The sequence below is a fragment of the Cydia fagiglandana genome, chromosome 5 (assembly GCF_963556715.1).
Source record: "Cydia fagiglandana chromosome 5, ilCydFagi1.1, whole genome shotgun sequence".
Lineage (NCBI taxonomy): Eukaryota > Metazoa > Arthropoda > Insecta > Lepidoptera > Tortricidae > Cydia > Cydia fagiglandana.
In genome coordinates this window covers 1597078-1615650 of record NC_085936.1, presented here as the reverse complement: position 1 = coordinate 1615650, position 18573 = coordinate 1597078, and the positions used below count along the sequence as shown (strand labels likewise).

General features: G+C 39.8%; 2 protein-coding genes across 5 annotated transcripts in view; one reads left to right on the top strand and one right to left on the bottom strand.

The window, feature by feature from the left end:
* The window catches only part of LOC134664298 (uncharacterized), a 184378-nt gene extending 175040 nt beyond the window's left edge, over positions 1 to 9338 (top strand). The window contains exon 8 of the mRNA XM_063520863.1: positions 9329 to 9338. The gene's annotated coding sequence lies outside the window, so the exon portion shown is untranslated. The remainder of the gene's footprint in view (positions 1 to 9328) is intronic.
* The window catches only part of LOC134664292 (tubulin alpha-1A chain), a 30126-nt gene continuing 12061 nt past the window's right edge, over positions 509 to 18573 (bottom strand). The window contains exons 2-9 of one of the 4 annotated variants that reach the window (XM_063520855.1): positions 13391 to 13613; positions 8187 to 8359; positions 6703 to 6831; positions 5703 to 5873; positions 5016 to 5219; positions 4419 to 4571; positions 3004 to 3116; positions 509 to 1927 (exon numbers count right to left, since the gene is read on the bottom strand). In XM_063520855.1, the coding sequence (XP_063376925.1) occupies positions 1744 to 1927; positions 3004 to 3116; positions 4419 to 4571; positions 5016 to 5219; positions 5703 to 5873; positions 6703 to 6831; positions 8187 to 8359; positions 13391 to 13613 (1350 nt within the window). In that variant the 3' untranslated portion in view covers positions 509 to 1743. Of the gene's footprint in view, positions 1928 to 3003; positions 3117 to 4418; positions 4572 to 5015; positions 5220 to 5702; positions 5874 to 6702; positions 6832 to 8061; positions 8110 to 8186; positions 8360 to 12676; positions 12836 to 12914; positions 13083 to 13390; positions 13614 to 18573 lie in introns of those variants that run through there. The other 3 variants (XM_063520853.1, XM_063520852.1, XM_063520854.1) reach the window with 3 other exon arrangements.

The window sequence follows — 18573 nt, the reverse complement described above, 5'->3', positions numbered from 1 at the left end:
TTGGTACGGAGCCGAGAATGCTCGAAAGGGCTTCGCATTTCTCCGAGCAATTATTAGGGTTGACACAACTTGACGTCCCTTTGCGTGCCCGACCACAGATAAGATAATGACTTGAATTTTAAGAACCCTACATAGCCGAAAGGGATAGTGCCATACATTAGAAGGGACAGAATTATTCGTTCCTGAATCGCTGTCAAAATTGTCAAATTTCGGTTTTGTAGGAAGTGTCATTTCTGTATGTAGTACTATTATTTATTCCGCGGTATTAGCAAAAGGATAGGAAAAATATCTTGGACACAACACCATACAAACGTCTCCATACTTGAAGAACTTACGGTGAAAGAGAGGCTCTCAGCTACGGTCAGAGCGCGTATCTTCAGATACTTCGGACATGTGACGCGAGGAGAGACTTGTCCAGGGACGGGTCAATGGCTGCAACGTGACCACGACTGCTCTGCCAAGAGTAATTCGACGGAGAAGAAGAAGAAGGAAAAATAAAAGAAGAATAAATGTGTAAAATGTTTATTGTGCATTAAAAACATCCGTAAACCTACGTACAAAAATTCTCACCACATAATCAAGAAGTCAAATAAGTTAGTTCTAGCGTTAAACTATATTAAATCCACGGTATTATATTATCACGTTTGTTACAATTAATAAATGCAGTTAAACATAACACAGACATAAACTTACATTTGAAAATAGTTTCCGAAAGTTTGCACTGTTAGCGTTTCAGTCAAGCTCGAGTCTTAATACTATCTTAATTATTAAATTGACGAAAACAAAGCGAATTTGACGATTTGTATCAAAAAATCTCAATAACATTTAGAAGAAAAATGATCCACAATTATTAGATCATTAATTTTTTTTATTGTTAATAGAGTTAATCTCCTCTGTTACTAAAGTTTAGGTTATGGATCATAAGCGTTGACTATGGTGACCAACTTTTTTTTTATGCCTACAGCTTGTTTCAGACCATAGAACTTAGGAAGTTATTTTTAATCCAACTGTCTAAAGAAATTTAATGCATTGCATTAGTCTTGCTACCAAATATCTTCTTTTCTAGTAGGTATCTAGTTTTTTATCATTACCACGGGCATTGGCCAGGTATAATTTATAAAGATGTAGGCAACACTTAACAGATATTTAATTACACAAACGGGTCTACCGCGATATAATTTCATTGTTTTTACCTTTAATTCCGACGTTTCAGCTGAGTTGCACCAGCTAATTCACCACCACCAGCCAATTTCGGGTAGTTTAGTGGCGTTTTTTAATATCTCCGTTGACATTTGTTGGGGCGTCAGTCTTTCCGTGACCACAGCTGGTGCAACTCAGCTGAAACGTCGGAATTAAAGGTAAAAACAATGAAATTATATCGCGGTAGACCCGTTTGTGTAATTAAATAAAGTGTAATAACACTTAACAGTCACGTATCGCTCAAAGTGTAGGTAGTCAATGCCCACGCACCTAACTAGGATTGCCAGATAACTGTCATAATTTTGGAGTTCATTTCGGGAGCAACGATCGTAGCTCCCCAACCCTTCAATGACCCATTTTACCTAGAGATAATTCTGTTCTGGCCGCGTAGCCAAGATGCCAATCGCTTACGCTCCGTAGCGATCGAAACGCAACTGTCACTGTCCCACTAATATGGAAGAGTGAGAGACATAAAGCTTTTCGTTGTCGAAGCGATAGCGATTGTAACCTTGGCTAGGCTGATCTGGCAACCCTCCCAACCTCTTAATACTCATTCTCCTCATCAAGCTCCCCCTCAGTGGAGTCTACTCCGACCTCCTCGTAGTCCTTCTCGAGCGCGGCGAGGTCCTCACGTGCCTCCGAGAACTCTCCCTCCTCCATACCCTCCCCCACGTACCAGTGCACGAAGGCGCGCTTCGCGTACATCAGGTCGAATTTGTGGTCAAGTCTGCGAAGGAAAAGATACGTAAGAAATTATAAGCATCTTGGCATCATCGGATGACATCAAGACGTAGAAGACACCAAAATAAGTCTGCAGTTTTAATAGATCAAAATCGTCTTATCTTACGGCGCGATTCGGGAAATGAATTAGAGATTAACTAGATACGATATAGTAAAAATATGTGACGTCCCACGTTAAAGGTACCTACCTTATGGCGGCTGGCGCTTACGCTATTATTAACGCCGCTCCAATATTATTGCAGCACTATGCGACGTAAGCGCCGGCCGCCATAAGGTACCTTTTGCAGTAGAACGTCACATATCTTTACTATTTCATATCTAGTGAGTATCTAATTCATTTCCCGAATCGAGCCGTAAGTCTCAGTGGCGGATTTGTAGTCCTTGTCGTCCTAGGCCCCAGGCCCTGTAGCCGCCCCTTTCTCATCACCCATCATATTTACTACATTTTGAGTTATTTCTTGTTATCATCAGCGAATTTTTTGTCACAATTTGCCGCCCCTTATATCTTGCCGCCCTGGGCCCGGGCCTACTTGGCCTTAGGGCAAATCCGTCACTGCAACTCTAGATATATCTACATATAAAGGTAGGTAAGTAGTGGATATTGCGATCTTCGGATTTCATCAAGACGTAGAAGACACCATTACCTAACTAATGTTTTCTCGTACGTCTATGGGACCCCCCACATCTAGCATCTTTCTACAACTGCGGCGTCTACAACTGCGCAGCGACGTCATTTTCCATAGCGGCGGGGGGGGGGGGGGGGGGGGGGGCGCTATATCACACGCATGAATTCATGAGCTGAATGTATTTGGTTTATGAATATTTCAGATAGTCCTGATAGAATTTGTCTATGGCCAAGGAAACCTTTAATTGATTATGATAATGATGAAGTCCAGACAGGCAAGCAACCAAGCATACATACCTGGCCCAGGCCTCGGCGATGGCAATAGTGTTAGACAACATACACTCAACGCGCTGCACCTTTGCTAGGTCACCAATCAGGTCAGGAACCTTCAGTAGTTGATTTAGTTAACCTTTAATAGTTCAGATAAGCATCCATACCTGGCCCAGGCTTCAGCGATGGCGGTAGTGTTGGACAACATACAGACGGCGCGCTGCACCTTCGCCAGGTCACCACCAGGGACCACCGTCGGCGGCTGGTAGTTGATGCCCACCTGAACACAAGTAAAATTTAATTATACTATAATTTAACCGCAGGGAAACTAAGTATCTTCAAATACATGTACTCAGGCCAGTCAGGCCCCAAAATCCGTTTATCCAATTACAAAAATGTGTGCTCGCGCGCGTCCTTGCCGTCCCTTAAGTGAGCGTGTGTGTGAGCAAAATCGGCTCGATATAAAGTCACAGTTTTGTCCTCGGCGCAGCTACCATAAGGTAGTACATTTTTAGTCCTATTAAGAAACTTGATCTCTGTGTCACTTTGTGCCGTAATACAGTCATCATCATTGGCGTGGCATCATTGCGTCTATTGCAGACGATTTAGGTATGGTGTAAGACATTACACCGCCTGGGACGGAATTAAGGAAACGCAGGGATGCCCAGCAACTGCATTACGCGGCTTCACTGTCTTATCCCACAGGAAAGGCGAGCCAATACGTATGGAGACAGGTCGGCTGCAGGAATCTGCCGCTTATTTCAGGTAGGATCCTACTCGCGCCTGACGCGCCTTACGGAAACTCCATTCTGGGTTTTCCGGAACTCAAAATCAGGTGGAAGCGGGGTCGGGCAGACGCTATTTCGTCACAGGGGAGATGGTTCTCTTAGCATTGATTTGCAATCCATCTAGGAGAAGGATACTCCAAAATAATACAGTGTGTTAGTGGTTTGATTGTTACTGATAATCATATGGTCAAACACGCAGGTCGTCTACATTCTTACATTCAACTTGGAACACACGGCTGGCTAGGGGCACGTCCCGGCATTACGATGTTTTTTAAGCTGAACTATCAGAGGATAGTTTGATGATGGGTTAGTATCATATGGTCAAAAATGCAGGGGCCAAATTCGACACGTACAACTGTCAGATTTCGCATCCACGTCAAATCAACAGTTGATTTTATTGCATACTGAGTGATGATTCCATCAACGGTGGATAATATCATTTGGTACAACCAAAACTCAACCCTAAACTAAGGGTGGTGTGGTTTGGTTTGCTTGTCACCCTAACTGTGGATTGTTAATGTCAAATTTTGACATTGTACGTATTCGAGAACTAATGATTCTTCCCACATCAACGGGAGATCAACACGACACGTCAAACGTCGCTTGTCGAATAGGGGTCCAGGTCGTCTACAGCGTCAACTCACCTAAAAATCAGATGGGCAAATTTGCAGATAGCCTAAAATGTAAGCGGTCCATGAAACAACTCGTCACAAAATGATTTCGTCTACTGTCGTATTATCAAATCGTCTCACATGCCTATGGTCTACATCTACATGGCTGTCCATGAAAGTTACCTTGAACCCTGTGGGGCACCAGTCAACAAACTGGATGGTCCTCTTGGTCTTGATGGTGGCGATGGCCGCGTTCACATCCTTGGGCACCACGTCTCCCCTATACAGCATGCAGCACGCCATGTACTTGCCGTGGCGCGGGTCGCATTTCACCATCTGGAATACAAGGTTTTTACCTTGATCACTATTATTCGAATGTCTTTTATGCTGCACTGGCGTTTACACTTTGTGATGCCAAAGAAGTAAATGGCAAGGCTACGCTACTTGAGAGGAATCGTAACCCTCATCAGAGATTTGAGAAGGTGGACTTTTTAGCGGTTTTACGGGAAAAAGGCAAACAGTCTTAGAGGCAAGGTATTAAATGTAAATAAAACCTTATTTCTTGTAAAGTGTTCACTTGGTTGGCAGGTTCGAAGCAAGCGTTAGTAATCTCGGCAACCGTCAGCTGTTCATGGTACGCCTTCTCCGCAGAGATGACGGACGCGTAATAAGTTAGTCTGGAACGTGGCGCGCCAAGTCTTCTGTTTGGCTTGTGGTCAGTGGAAAATAGAGGCATTTTCTCAGCAGTGGGATATACAAGCTTATAGGTAAAGCGTTCACCTGGTTGGCAGGCTCGAAGCAAGCGTTAGTGATTTCGGCAACCGTCAGCTGTTCATGGTACGCCTTCTCCGCCGAGATGACGGGAGCGTAGGTGGCCAGAGGGAAGTGAATGCGCGGGTACGGCACCAAGTTGGTCTGGAACTCCGTCAGGTCCACGTTGAGCGCGCCGTCGAAGCGGAGGGAGGCTGTGATCGAGGATACGATCTGGAAATTGGAAACAGTTTGTTATCTACAGATGAAATACTCGGCACATCGAGGTCATTTCGAGGAGCCTGCGGAATACACCAGGAGGTTTATGTGCCTATGGGCAGACTTAGGTTAATTTTAATGTTATGTTATGTAAGTTTCAGGCAAAGCCCAAAATCGTAAGTATCTAAGTATATCTCAAGATAGGTAATGGTTAAAAGGTAGTTGAAAGAATTTTTTATACAATCCAGCATTTGGTGTTAATATTATTTTATATTGGAAGATAGTGAGGTATTGAAACTGAACTTCCCACCAATATTCGCACTCCTTCCTTGTACGCCCGCATTCCTATATACGTTCTACAAATGTATATGGTTCTATCTTGCCAACCCAGCAAGATACTCTTTGGCGTACCTACTTAATTAAGCAGGATAGTTGTTGGTCTCTGCTGCCTCGCAAGTTGGTTCTGCATAATTACTAAAGTTGCTGTCAATTAGGTACCTGTCCGATCAGCCTGTTAAGGTTGGTGTACGTAGGACGCTCGATGTCCAGGTTCCGACGGCAGATGTCGTAGATGGCCTCGTTGTCGACCATGAAAGCGCAGTCCGAGTGCTCGAGAGTGGTGTGCGTGGTCAGGATAGAGTTGTACGGCTCGACCACTGCTGTTGACACCTGTGGGATAAAGAAAATCGTTAATATTTTGGATATATCATGGCTATTCTCTATACGATGGGCCAACGCCGGCCTCTCCAAGGGACGCATTTATGCGTTAGAGGGAGCAAGTGCTATTGCTATCTCATTCTACCGCATGGCTGCGTCCCTTGGAGTGGCCGGCGCTGGCCCATCGTGTAGAGAAGCCATAAAGCCTTTGTCACTGTTACAGCGCTCACAAAATTTTGTTTTAATGGGAAAATGTATGTCTGTTCCATGCACAATGATCCGAGGCTGACAGGCTGAGTCCGGTAATCGGAGATCATAACCCTAACGAAGTTGTTATAGTTGTTGTTAGGTGCTGATCATAGAAAGCCAACGTCCTTTTAAATACCTTTCAAGCAATGTGTATCTGAGTAGGTAGAAGTTCTTAATTTTAGCGCGGATGCAAAACATGGTCGTGATCAGAGTTTTGTATGAAGTAGATTCTCTTCTAAGAGCATTTCGCAGTAAGGCATATTATATATGTGATACTGGTGGATTTTATTACTTCTACTTTCAGCTGCAATTATTTACTAATAGTAGGTATTAGTATGATTGGCTAACCCCTAATCTAAATAGGTAAAAAATGTTGATGGATCTGCTCTATAACTTTTAAAAACTATTAATAAGTATCTAGGTATTCGGATTCATGAACTAAGAGTGCCATAATATGTGGGTCAGTTTAATGCTAAGTATGTTACCTGACCGAAGTGCGAAGAGATGTGTCTACCTCTACTATCGATGCGGACGCCTCAACGTGACCACGACCGCTTTTTCAAGAGCGATACGACAGAGAAGAAGATGTTACCTGAGGTGCGGGGTAGATGGAGAACTCGAGCTTGGACTTCTTGCCGTAGTCGACGGAGAGGCGCTCCATCAGCAGCGAGGTGAAGCCGGATCCGGTGCCGCCACCGAACGAGTGGAACACCAGGAAGCCCTGAAACAGATAAAGTAGGTAGTAGAATTTGTATGCTTTGGATTTTTAGGAATTCATTCTCAATGCAGCTTATTAATTGGATGTAGCTTTTTGTTATTGTTCCATCAATATAGACATTGAAACTTTGCTAACAGTTTAGTGTCCGCAAGTTTCCATACAGGAGCTGGGCATATTACAGTGGAACCTGGATAGTTGCAATCTCAAGGGACCGGCCAATTTTTGTCAATTAACCAGGTTTTTCATTTAAGCAGGTCGTGTCAATTAACGAGGTTCTAAAAATCTTTGTGTCAATTATAGAGGTTTTCATTAATAGAGGTTGCGTTCTGACAAATTTCTTTTATGGAGGTGCAAATAACCATTTTAAGTAGATTTACACGCTTACATTCTATATATTGCTTCCGTCTATACTTGCACTTTTATACTACATTAATAACCACTTTATTTTCTTATCATTTGGGTTTAAAAAATTCCCTTGAATTGTAGAAGAAAGTTTTATTACAATGTAAAAACACCTTTGTTTTTTATTGATCAAAACTATTTCACCTACTACAGGCTGTGATAGATACCCAATAAATAAATTAAATTCTGGATGGAGATATAAATAAAATGATCATTGCTATTAAAATATTGTTTCTGCTGTATACAACTACATTATTTCAATTACAGAGGTAATAAGCAAGACTCGTTTCAATAATAGAGGTAAAAACAAGAGCAAAAATAACGGACTTTTTTAGCACAGTGTCAATTATAGAGGTCTTAAGTTGCGATGTGGTCAATTATAGAGGCAAAATTACGAAAAGCACTAAAATCTACATTGCAATTATAGAGGTTCCAAAATTTCAATTATAGAGGCCTTTTGGTCTCAAGGGACCGGGACCGGACTTTTGGTTGCAATTATTGAGGTTTTCCATTTATCCAGGTGCCAATTAACCAGGTTTCACTGTACTAAATGGGATTGTGTTGTGTTTAAAATATACATAGTGTTGGACAAAAACCGCTCTTTTGCCCACTAAAGCGTGGTGCATTGGTCAGCTAACTTCCTAATCCTGTCAAGGACAATGTCAGCTATTTCTTTCCCAATGGCATAGTGTCGTCTGGCATATTTGTCCGCAAACTTGGCAATAATAAGTAGTTCTTACTTGCCTGCTTATTCAGACAGGCAACTATTTCTTTGTCGATAGTTACCAGTTAGTTTTAGCCGCATCTTTACCATGAAAAGTTGTGACTCACCTGAAGTCCCTTGCATTGGTCAGCTAACTTCCTGAACATGTCGGGGACAACATCATCTATTTGCCGATGATGTACTTTTTGCTCTCACTCTTACCAGAAAGTTTGTAATAATTAGTTGTCCTCACCTGAAGACCTGTGCATTGGTCAGCTAACTTCCTGAGCCTGTCGAGGACGACATCTACTATTTCTTTGCCGATGGTGTAGTGTCCTCTGGCGTAGTTGTTGGCGGCGTCCTCCTTGCCAGTGATAAGCTGTTCTGGATGAAACAGCTGACGGTAGGTGCCGGTGCGGACTTCGTCTGGGGAAGAAATATAAAATTATAAGCGTTAAAGTCATATTTTGCAGGATGAAAGGATGATGGCTTATAGAAGAGATCAGCAAGCCTATTATGGATCGCTTTATCCACATTTATCCACGTGATAAAACAACTGTCACTTTTTAACTCTGCGGGATAGAAAGAGACGGACACCGTTTTATCACGCTGTCACGTAGACAAATACGACCATCATATCCGTACTGATATTTTGGTATTAACGACGCAATTTCAAGTTGGCAAGTTCTGCATTTTAGTAAATGTATTATAGCTCTTTTGTTCTCAGTGAAGTTTCTATTATGGGTCATATTAAGAGTAAAAGACTTAGGCACTTATCAAACCGGAGATGCTTCTGGATATGCCGATGGTGTAACAATTTCCTTATAGAAAGTCTTGAGAAACTGTCTAGCCTTAAACTCGAAACCATTTCTATTTGACAGACCAACCAAAGACTGTAACAAAATACTGTGCCGCATTTAGTTTTGATCCTCAAGTTGATATGTCGGCGGCCGATCGTAAGATCAGGCAGATCGTAATGTTCCTGTATAATGTTTTGACGATAGTCACATTAAACCAATATATAGGTAAGATAGGTTCGCTAGGATGCTTCAGATGCCCGAAGGGCAAACTGCCGAGCCCCGCGTAGCGGGGCTCCGTCGACTCAGGGAACGAGTCAAAGATTTTCACGTTTCACGATATGCCTAGGAATTTCACGATATGCCTGATCTTACGATCGGCCGCCGACAGATGTCAGATGTTAACTCGCCATCTTATTACAACAGTCAAAAAAGTGAAAACGGTTATCGGTTAATCGATGGAGCGCGCGCTTTGAAGGACATCAATGCAAAATTTTTAAATTCACTCGATATGAATCATATATACCATTCATACCTAAGGTAGGTAAGGTAGGTACAACCTACTATCTCCCTCCAAAACTTTGTAATATCAATAAAGCTCAACAAACATCTTTAATTATACAATGGATGCTCCTCGGAAACTCAATCCCAAGTGTATCAGCCAAGATTAGCATCTTTATTGGAGAGAGCACTCAGTCATAAGTGGCCTGCGTTACGGCTGCAGCTCAAATAACTTAATTGATATTTGTAGTTCGTTCACCATGCGTTCGAGATGTTAGGAATGTAATGATGATTGTGTTAAATTCCTACCGTTATACCCACAGGCATGCGCTCTTTTGTCGAAGTGTCTTCAATGAATAAGAAAATTTTCCAAGATCTTTGTGGCAACCAACATTAACATATCTGCATTAGAACCCATAGTTTCAGGGTGTGTTTTTATTGAGATTTCTTCTTGAAAATACTAGATATAACTAGTTAGTAGTTTGTGTCAAGAATACATACTCACAAAGTAATGACCATGACCAGTTGATCACGTAATAATAGGGGAAGATATACCGATCTGAGCTTTTTAGATTGTTCAAAAATAGGCCTTTAAAGATAGGTTCCACTCCCTTCTCAAAAACTTGGAAGTCGATAACTAACGACGAACCAATATGATCGGAGGACAATACAATATAAATAAATCCATTAAAATCACAGTAAATCTAGAATGTATTGTGGTCGTAAAGCAATTAATTATGATATTTTAAGTAGCACTGATTTATACTAAGTAAGGCTATTTATAAAACTTGGGTAACCGAACTGCAAATGTTAAGTCGGTGCTGTCGGTAGCTGAATCATTGTAAATTATAACGGTACCAAACATTCATCTTCCATTACAGTCGTGTTATAAAATTACCTACAAACAGCAACATTTAACTGCCCAATATAATAAACCTTATCCCCTTGTAATATGGTATACAAAAAATTTGTTGACTGTGTTGAATATGTACAAAATCGTGCTTGTTGTTTTTTGCATTAAACTGGTGAGTGGTATGCAGATGGTATAGAAACACTTGAGATTATAAAGAGGTGACGAGATTAAGTAGTGATATGTTTTGTTTGGAAATGATCATCGATCATCTGTTTCTGGGTTGAACAATATTTTTTGGAGATGGAGGGTCTATAATAACGTATCAAAATCTCATCTTTAGAAGACACTTTTTTCTTCGTTCGAAGGAAAAACTTTAAAATATTGGAATACCGTAGAGTTCGTCTAACTAAAGGAAAATATCGTTGCTTGTCACGAATAGTGGAATAAAACAAAATGAAATGCCGTTCGATTTTAAATCTTACCAGTAAAAGATAGAATATTAAATGCAATAGGATTTCATTTTGAGTTGGGCCACTGTTCATGATAAGCGTCGATATGACCAATAAACCACATCACGAATTATAAGATTCCATTGGGGAACAAAATGAACAACAAACAACTTTTGTTTTTCTGCGTGTGTAGGTAAGTATGACCTGACCAGTGGTATAGACTTATATCGCCCCTTTGGGGGCTACCCAATATGACAATCTTGATAGAAAACACCTGTAATGTAAGTATGGAAATAGTCATGTGACTTTTCGTAGCATCTAGCTGTCATCCAAGTACGTATTTCTATTCGTTTGGAGTTTCTCGATGTACGATTGTCGTCGTCGTCTTGGCCCCCGGCCGGCCTAGCCAAGGTTACAATCTCTATCGCTTCGACAACGAAAAGCGCTATGTCTCTCTATCACTCTTCCATATTAGTGCGACAGTGACAGTTGCGTTTCGATCGCTTCGGAGCGTAAGCGATCGGCATCTTGGCTACGCGGCCGGCTCGGCTACGTCTTGCTTTCTAACGAATACTTCTTATCGGGTAAAAACATCAACATGCGCCCACAATTCATACATAAAAGAGAAAAACATTCAATAATGTTACTAAGTTTACGATGTAAACAAGAATGTTACTTTTTCTTCCTTCATTACCATCAGGACCGTAAGAAAATTATCAAGACGTTAAACCAACACTTTGTCTCCAGAAAAAACTACTTACTTTGAATACGAGAGACATGTTTATGGCCAAAGGCAACTGCGTTCATGTGTTACATGTGGCCATGCGTGACGATCAGATTTCTATAGATAGTTGCACTTTTTTACTTTTTCTACCTGTCAAGATGTTATGAGTTATTTTCCCGTGGAAAACTACTGGTATCAATTTGTAAGGGTTGTATGCAATTTTTTTATCCCTCGTAAATAAAGGGACTTGACTAACCCATATATTCCATACCATTTTTATACCGCGATCCATAGCAATGGGCAAATATTTGTTGCACTCCAGAAAGAAGAGTCATTGTAAAGTTCCTTACTCGTAATTTAAATTTATTTTATTTGTTTATTTTATTAAGGTTCACCAACAATTGTTGACATCGATACATTTAAAACGTACAAGCTAATACATGAAGGGAGTGATGATTAATTACACAAACGGGTCTACCGCGATATAATTTCATCAGCTTAGCTCAGCTGAAACGTCGGAAATATATAAAGGTAAAAACAATGAAATTACGAGTATATCGCGGTAGACCCGTTTGTGTGATTAAATAGATGTTAATGTTATAAATTTATTTAGTGGGTTATAGTGCATATCCGCTTTGTCACAGCAACCATTAGCAATTTATCTAGTCAAATATAAGCGTAAGTATTTATTTCATGATGACTATTGTGAAACATAAAACAGGGTGGTTCACCCAACTCTGCCTTAACGGTTTAACAATCCATAATGACAGGTTCACCAGGGTTCAACGTCCGCAACCGACAGCAATTTCAGTTAATACCTAGTTCTAGCCTGAGTTTAGAATCGAGATTCCAATTATAGTTTAATGACAGGAACAGGAAATAACAAAGACTCAAAGTTATGCGTTGGCTGTGAAGTACAGTCAACATCAATGTCTACTAGATCCATTATTTATTTATTTAACCATTATTGCACAAAAGAAAATACAGTTGTAACTAAAGGCCAAAGGTATTATGACAGGCCAAAGTCATTAGCTGTCACCAAGGATGGTTATAGAAATATAGGGCCAAAGGGCTTATCATATTCCAAGTGCAGATACAATCCGCTTCGTAGTTAAACCAATTTTTAAACATGCATATATACGTCTGCGAGCGATGTTCGGCAGGACTTGAACCTACAACCAATTTGCGTTTGCTCTAACCAATTGAGCTACGGAAGCCTACCAGAACCTCGCGAATCTTTCCATTGCTTCCCTTACGTCTACACGCCTTTGCAAAGTAGTTAGTCTAGAGGTCGGACTTGGTCCGGGACGAACTAGATGTGTTCTATATAACGGCATTGGTGCTGATCTTATTCAGCACTAAAGAAGTCAAGGGCCTTAGTTATCTTGCAGTAGGACATATAACATATAAAACACTTACCGACAACAGTAGGCTCCAAGTCCACAAACACAGCCCTCGGCACATGCTTGCCAGCACCGGTTTCACTTAAGAAGGTGTTGAACGAGTCATCTCCACCCCCCAGGGTCTTGTCGGACGGCATTTGACCATCCGGCTGGATGCCATGCTCGAGGCAGTACAGCTCCCAGCAGGCGTAGATCTTGCTCAGCACCTAGAGAAGTGAGGATCTTTGCTCAGCTGTAGAACAATGAAAACTTACCGACAACAGTAGGCTCCAAGTCCACAAACACAGCCCTCGGCACATGCTTGCCAGCACCGGTTTCACTGAAGAAGGTGTTAAACGAGTCATCTCCACCCCCCAGGGTCTTGTCAGACGGCATCTGACCGTCGGGCTGGATGCCATGCTCGAGGCAGTACACCTCCCAGCAGGCGTAGATCTTGCTTAGCACCTAGAGAAGTGAGGGTCTTTGCCCAGCTGTAGAACAATAAAAACTTACCGACAACAGTAGGCTCCAAGTCCACAAACACAGCCCTCGGCACATGCTTGCCAGCACCGGTTTCACTGAAGAAGGTGTTAAACGAGTCATCTCCACCCCCCAGGGTCTTGTCAGACGGCATCTGACCGTCGGGCTGGATGCCATGCTCGAGGCAGTACACCTCCCAGCAGGCGTAGATCTTGCTTAGCACCTAGAGAAGTGAGGGTCTTTGCCCAGCTGTAGAACAATAAAAACTTACCGACAACAGTAGGCTCCAAGTCCACAAACACAGCCCTCGGCACATGCTTGCCAGCACCGGTTTCACTGAAGAAGGTGTTAAACGAGTCATCTCCACCGCCCAGGGTCTTGTCGGACGGCATCTGACCGTCGGGCTGGATGCCATGCTCGAGACAGTACAGCTCCCAGCAGGCGTTGCCGATCTGCACGCCGGCTTGGCCGATGTGGACTGAGATGCATTCCCTCTGGAACGAAAGGGGTTATTATTACTAAAATGCTGATGCTAGGAGAACTGTAGACAGTTATAGGGTGTAATTTGACTTTACTATAGGTACAAAGCTTAATAATATAAAACATACAAGTATAGGTAATAACCCAAAATGACTTCGGAAATCGGAGCCGGTCTGGAACTATACACACAACTTTACATCGTTTATTTTTCCCCTCTGGGACAGTAGTACTCGTACTACCAATACCATCTAGTTCAACTGGTAGTAAAGGGTGAGTACTATTAAATTGTCGCTAACATATTCCGTTTTTTTTTCTAGACTCTCAACCTTTTTGGTAAAACTTATTATATATATCAAAATTAGAATGTATTGGCATCTTTTATTCTTTAAAAAAAACATTCACTTGTATTTGTCTTTCAAGATGTCGTCAAAAGAAAAAAGCGTGCGCGATTTAATTTTGCAAAAATTTACTATGAATCCCTATATATCTACTTTGGAACTTGCAAAATCGTGCAATACAACTCGGAGAACAGTGCAAAGGACCATAAAAAAGCTAAAACGAGGTAAAACTACTGAAAGAAAGCAGCGAGAGGGTCATCCGACAAGAAAACGGAACAAAAAGTTGGAATCAAAGGTGTGTAAGCTGTTTGATCAAAATCCGGCTATTTCGTCCCGAGATGTGTCCAAAAAAGTTGGAACAAGCCAAAGCAATGTACAAAAAATAAAAAAAAACTGCGGTATTGTTACATACAAAAAACAAAAAGCTCCGAAAAGAACGGTTGATCAGTATAATCGAGCAGTTCGACGTTCTAGATTATTGTACGCCTTGTTTGTTCAAAATACAGCAGGTTGCTTAATCATTGATGACGAAACGTATGTAAAGGCTGATTTCAATTCAATACCAGGCAATCAATACTTTTCTTCCCGCAACGTCTCGGGTCTGCCTGAATCAGAAAAAGTGATTCCAGTCGAGAAATTTGCCAAAAAGTTCCTCGTGTGGCAAGCGATATGCCAGTGCGGTATGAGAAGTTCGCCTTTTGTAACCACTGGCACAATTAACACAGATATTTATATATCCGAATGCCTAAAGAAAAGGTTGTTGCCACTTATTAAAAAGCACAATTGTTCGACATTATTTTGGCCGGATTTGGCAAGTTGCCATTATTCATCTAGAGCTATGGATTGGTATAATTTGAATTCTGTCGATGTTGTACCAAAGGGATTAAATCCGCCAAATTGCCCAGAATTACGGCCGATAGAAAAATACTGGGCAAATATAAAAACAAAATTGCGGAAAACATGCCAACCGGCCACATCATTGCCCGATTTCAAAAGGAAGTGGATTAAATGTACTAAACTTATCACAAATGATTCCGTGCAAAATTCTATGAGTCGGGTCAAGAGTAAAGTCCGAGAATTCTCACGTCGTGCTTTAGACAAACAATAAAACGGTTTTAGCTCGCCTATTTTATCATAAACTTACCAATAATAAACATTTTTGAATTTTATTGTATATTATTTTATTGTATAAAATTTTATTCAAATTGCGACAATTTAATAGTACTCACCCTTTACAAATGATACACCTTAGGGTCACTAGTACTACTTCTAAAAATACAAGAATATCCCTCGGGTTTTGTCATAGACCACTGTATTAAAAGTTCAACTGGTAGTACATATGATGTAAACAAAATATGTATAACGTGTTTTCTAACCCACTGAAAACCTTGATCGGGGTGATTTGGTAGGTTATACTGAACAACTTTTACTATGGTCGATCGGTATCGATCGGTCAAAATGTATGAAAAAGACATTTTTTTTAGATTTCGTCATTAGCACCATAGTAAAAGTTATTCAGTACTAGCTGTTGCCCGCGACTTCGTTCGCGTGGAATCTTATCTTCAACATTTTACATCTTTAGTACCTATAATTTTCATATCCAAGCAATGTTGAAATTAAGTAGGTACTTTTCTTTTTTAGCAAGTTGTATGAAGTTTTAAGTCAAGTGGATTTTGATGTTGGTTGCTGAAATTACTTTTCTTGTATTCTCATAATAGGTACCTATGCCCTTATACAAAGATTCAAGTTCCGCATTCCGCACTCACAAAATATCTGATCTCCATACAAACTTTCAACCCCTTTCTCACCACCTTGGGGGATGATGAATTAGTTTTCATGTTTTTTAATGTATTACCTTTTTTTCCAAAAAGTTAAATTTCCTAGCTAAAAAATTAAATTTACACCCCAAGACGAATTTTCATCCCCGTTTTAACCCCCTTAGGGATTGGATTTCCAAAAACGATGCAATTACTTTTTTTTTTGTAATCGGCTATTATGTCTTTTTAAGAAGTTTCAAAGCATTTGTAATGGATTCAAACTTTGAACCCCATTTTAACCCTGTTAGGGGATGAATTTTACAAAACGCTGAAATTACTTTTCCTGTCTTCTAATAATATCCCTAAATACAAAGATTCAAATCCACCACTTGAATTTTTTTTGATATCCATACAAACTTTCAACCCCTTTTTCACCACCTTAGGGGATGAATTTTATAAAACGCTGAAATAAGTTTTTTTTGTATCTTAATAATATATCATTTAACGAAGTTTCAAATTCGTAGCTCAAAAGAAAACTTTAACCCCATACAAACTTTCATCCCCTTTTTAACCCTGTTAGGGGATGAATTTTACAAATCGCTGAAATTACTTTTATTGTCTTCTAATAATATCCCCAAATACAAAGATTCAAGTCCCGCGCTCGAAAATTTTTTTGATATACATACAAACTTTCAACCCCTTTTTCACCACCTTGGGGGATGAATTTTCTAAAACGCTGAAATCAGTTTTCTTTTATTTGAATTTGGTACTTTTTTACAAACTACAGGACAGTTGTACTACCGGCCTGCCGTTATGGTCACTAGTACTACTGGTAGTACTAGTGACCTTAGGGTGTATTATTTGTACTACCAGTTGAACTAGATGGTAGTACTACTGTCCCAGAGGGTATTTTTCTGCGTGTTTAGATGGTGTAACTAAACAATTGACTATCGCTTTTGTTTACACAGATAACAGCTTATAGATTTTCTTGGCTTTTTCTGTTTTAGCAGAGGGTTTTTCCATCATAATCTACCCACTGTCATTTCTACAAATACAGATATATATCTAAGGAATTTGTTGAGAACAATCACTGAGAAGAATACCTACTAATAAGGGCCTGTACCCTGTAGAAAGATTAGTTTCAGTTTCATTAATCCAACTAAACGATCCTTTTACGATTTAAAGCGTATTCTACCACAGTAGAACCAAGCAAAAGGTAAAAAATTCAAAAGACAGTTAATGCTTTCCGGGTGACTCACTATTTCGCTTTCAGACTGAAATAGTTGCAAGTCATCGGTCGAGTGTTAAAACTTGATTAGTTGTGAATAGCGGGGAAATTGCCTTGAAATATTGTTGTAATTAGCTTTCAAGCACTGGCGTGTTGAAAAGCTGTGTGGTTTTGAAATATTTTAACTTAATTTTTGTATTTAATTGCAATGAGTCAGGTAATAATAAATAATAAAGAACAATATAATCTATATAATAAAATAATCTATATATCTATATAATAAAGAACAAGTTATTTCGCATTTTAAAAGCAGAAATGTCACACCGCATAATTTCATATGGTTCAAAGTGTCACCACGTTACAAAGGCCTGACAAGGTACAACGTTCATTAATTCTGCCCTTAGAAACTAGGGTGAAAATGCCACTATGCCACGAATTTACACAAATTCACCCCGTGACCTCATTTATTACCAACCAAAACTTTTGTTAAGGTAGACCTGACAAATGATAGGGTAATTATGGAAATTAAGACTGAATTCTCCACAGTTTTTATAAATAATTTTCTATTAGGTCCAGACACAGATAGAATGTTAAGAATAAAAGGAGCTTAATTTATAGTTGCAAGACAAGACCTTTGCCTATGTAGTTTATGGGAGAATCAAAATACAAGTAAACATATATAGACCGTTATTCCTTCATATTGGGACCTATGTTACATGTTGGTCAATATTGTATGGCGCATGTTGGTATTACTCAGTAGGTAACTACAAGCAAGCCAAACTAAAGTTACTCAAGACATTAGTAAATCGTGTGCTAAGCAAATAACTGATGAACCTAGCCTTCAAACTTTGATTAAATCAGGAACTTCTACTAGCAAAGTTTCGTAGTAAATTCGAGCATGTTACTTACAGTCAGATAGGTACTTTGTAACTCAAATATCTTTCGTAACTAAGATGAATGTAATAAATAGTAATGATGGTAATAGTTAAGCCGTGATTTAATCCTGTACGTATGTAGTTTATAACATTAATAGTTTTTGATACGCACGAGTGAGCACGGACCGTAAGTATTAAGTAGATTAGGCAGTAAGATAGATTGGTAGCTGGTGTTGTTGTACTGTAATATCTGTTTAGGAAATTGGGCATATTCATTTATAAAGAAGGGATTTAAATAGTCTACTATCTCTATTTAAACTATATGTACCTACATAATCTACATGGGTGTCTGATGACAAAATGTTCATAAATTAGCTTTACCAACCAAGCATAATAAGCAAATTTAAATTCTGCTTGTAACACTTAAATTGAAATAAGTATGTTGGTATATGCTCATAATTAATTAAGTAAACTGGCTTTTTGTTTGGCCATTTAAGTAATTTTTTTATTCGTCAACTTTCTCATTAAAACACAGTTTCCTGCACACTTTTAGCATTTGCTAAATGCTTATCCGTCACGCCATCGCCATCCCTGTTTGGTTTGTCTATATATACCAAGACCTTCCTTCGTATTCCCATTGTGTTCGTGATCGTAACTAGTTCCCTGGATAAGATATTTTTTTATGTTTTCGTGCTAGCATGTAAATGAAATGATAATATATATCTACAATATTATTTGGGTCAATATGTGAGCAATCGTCGAACCATTTTTGTGAA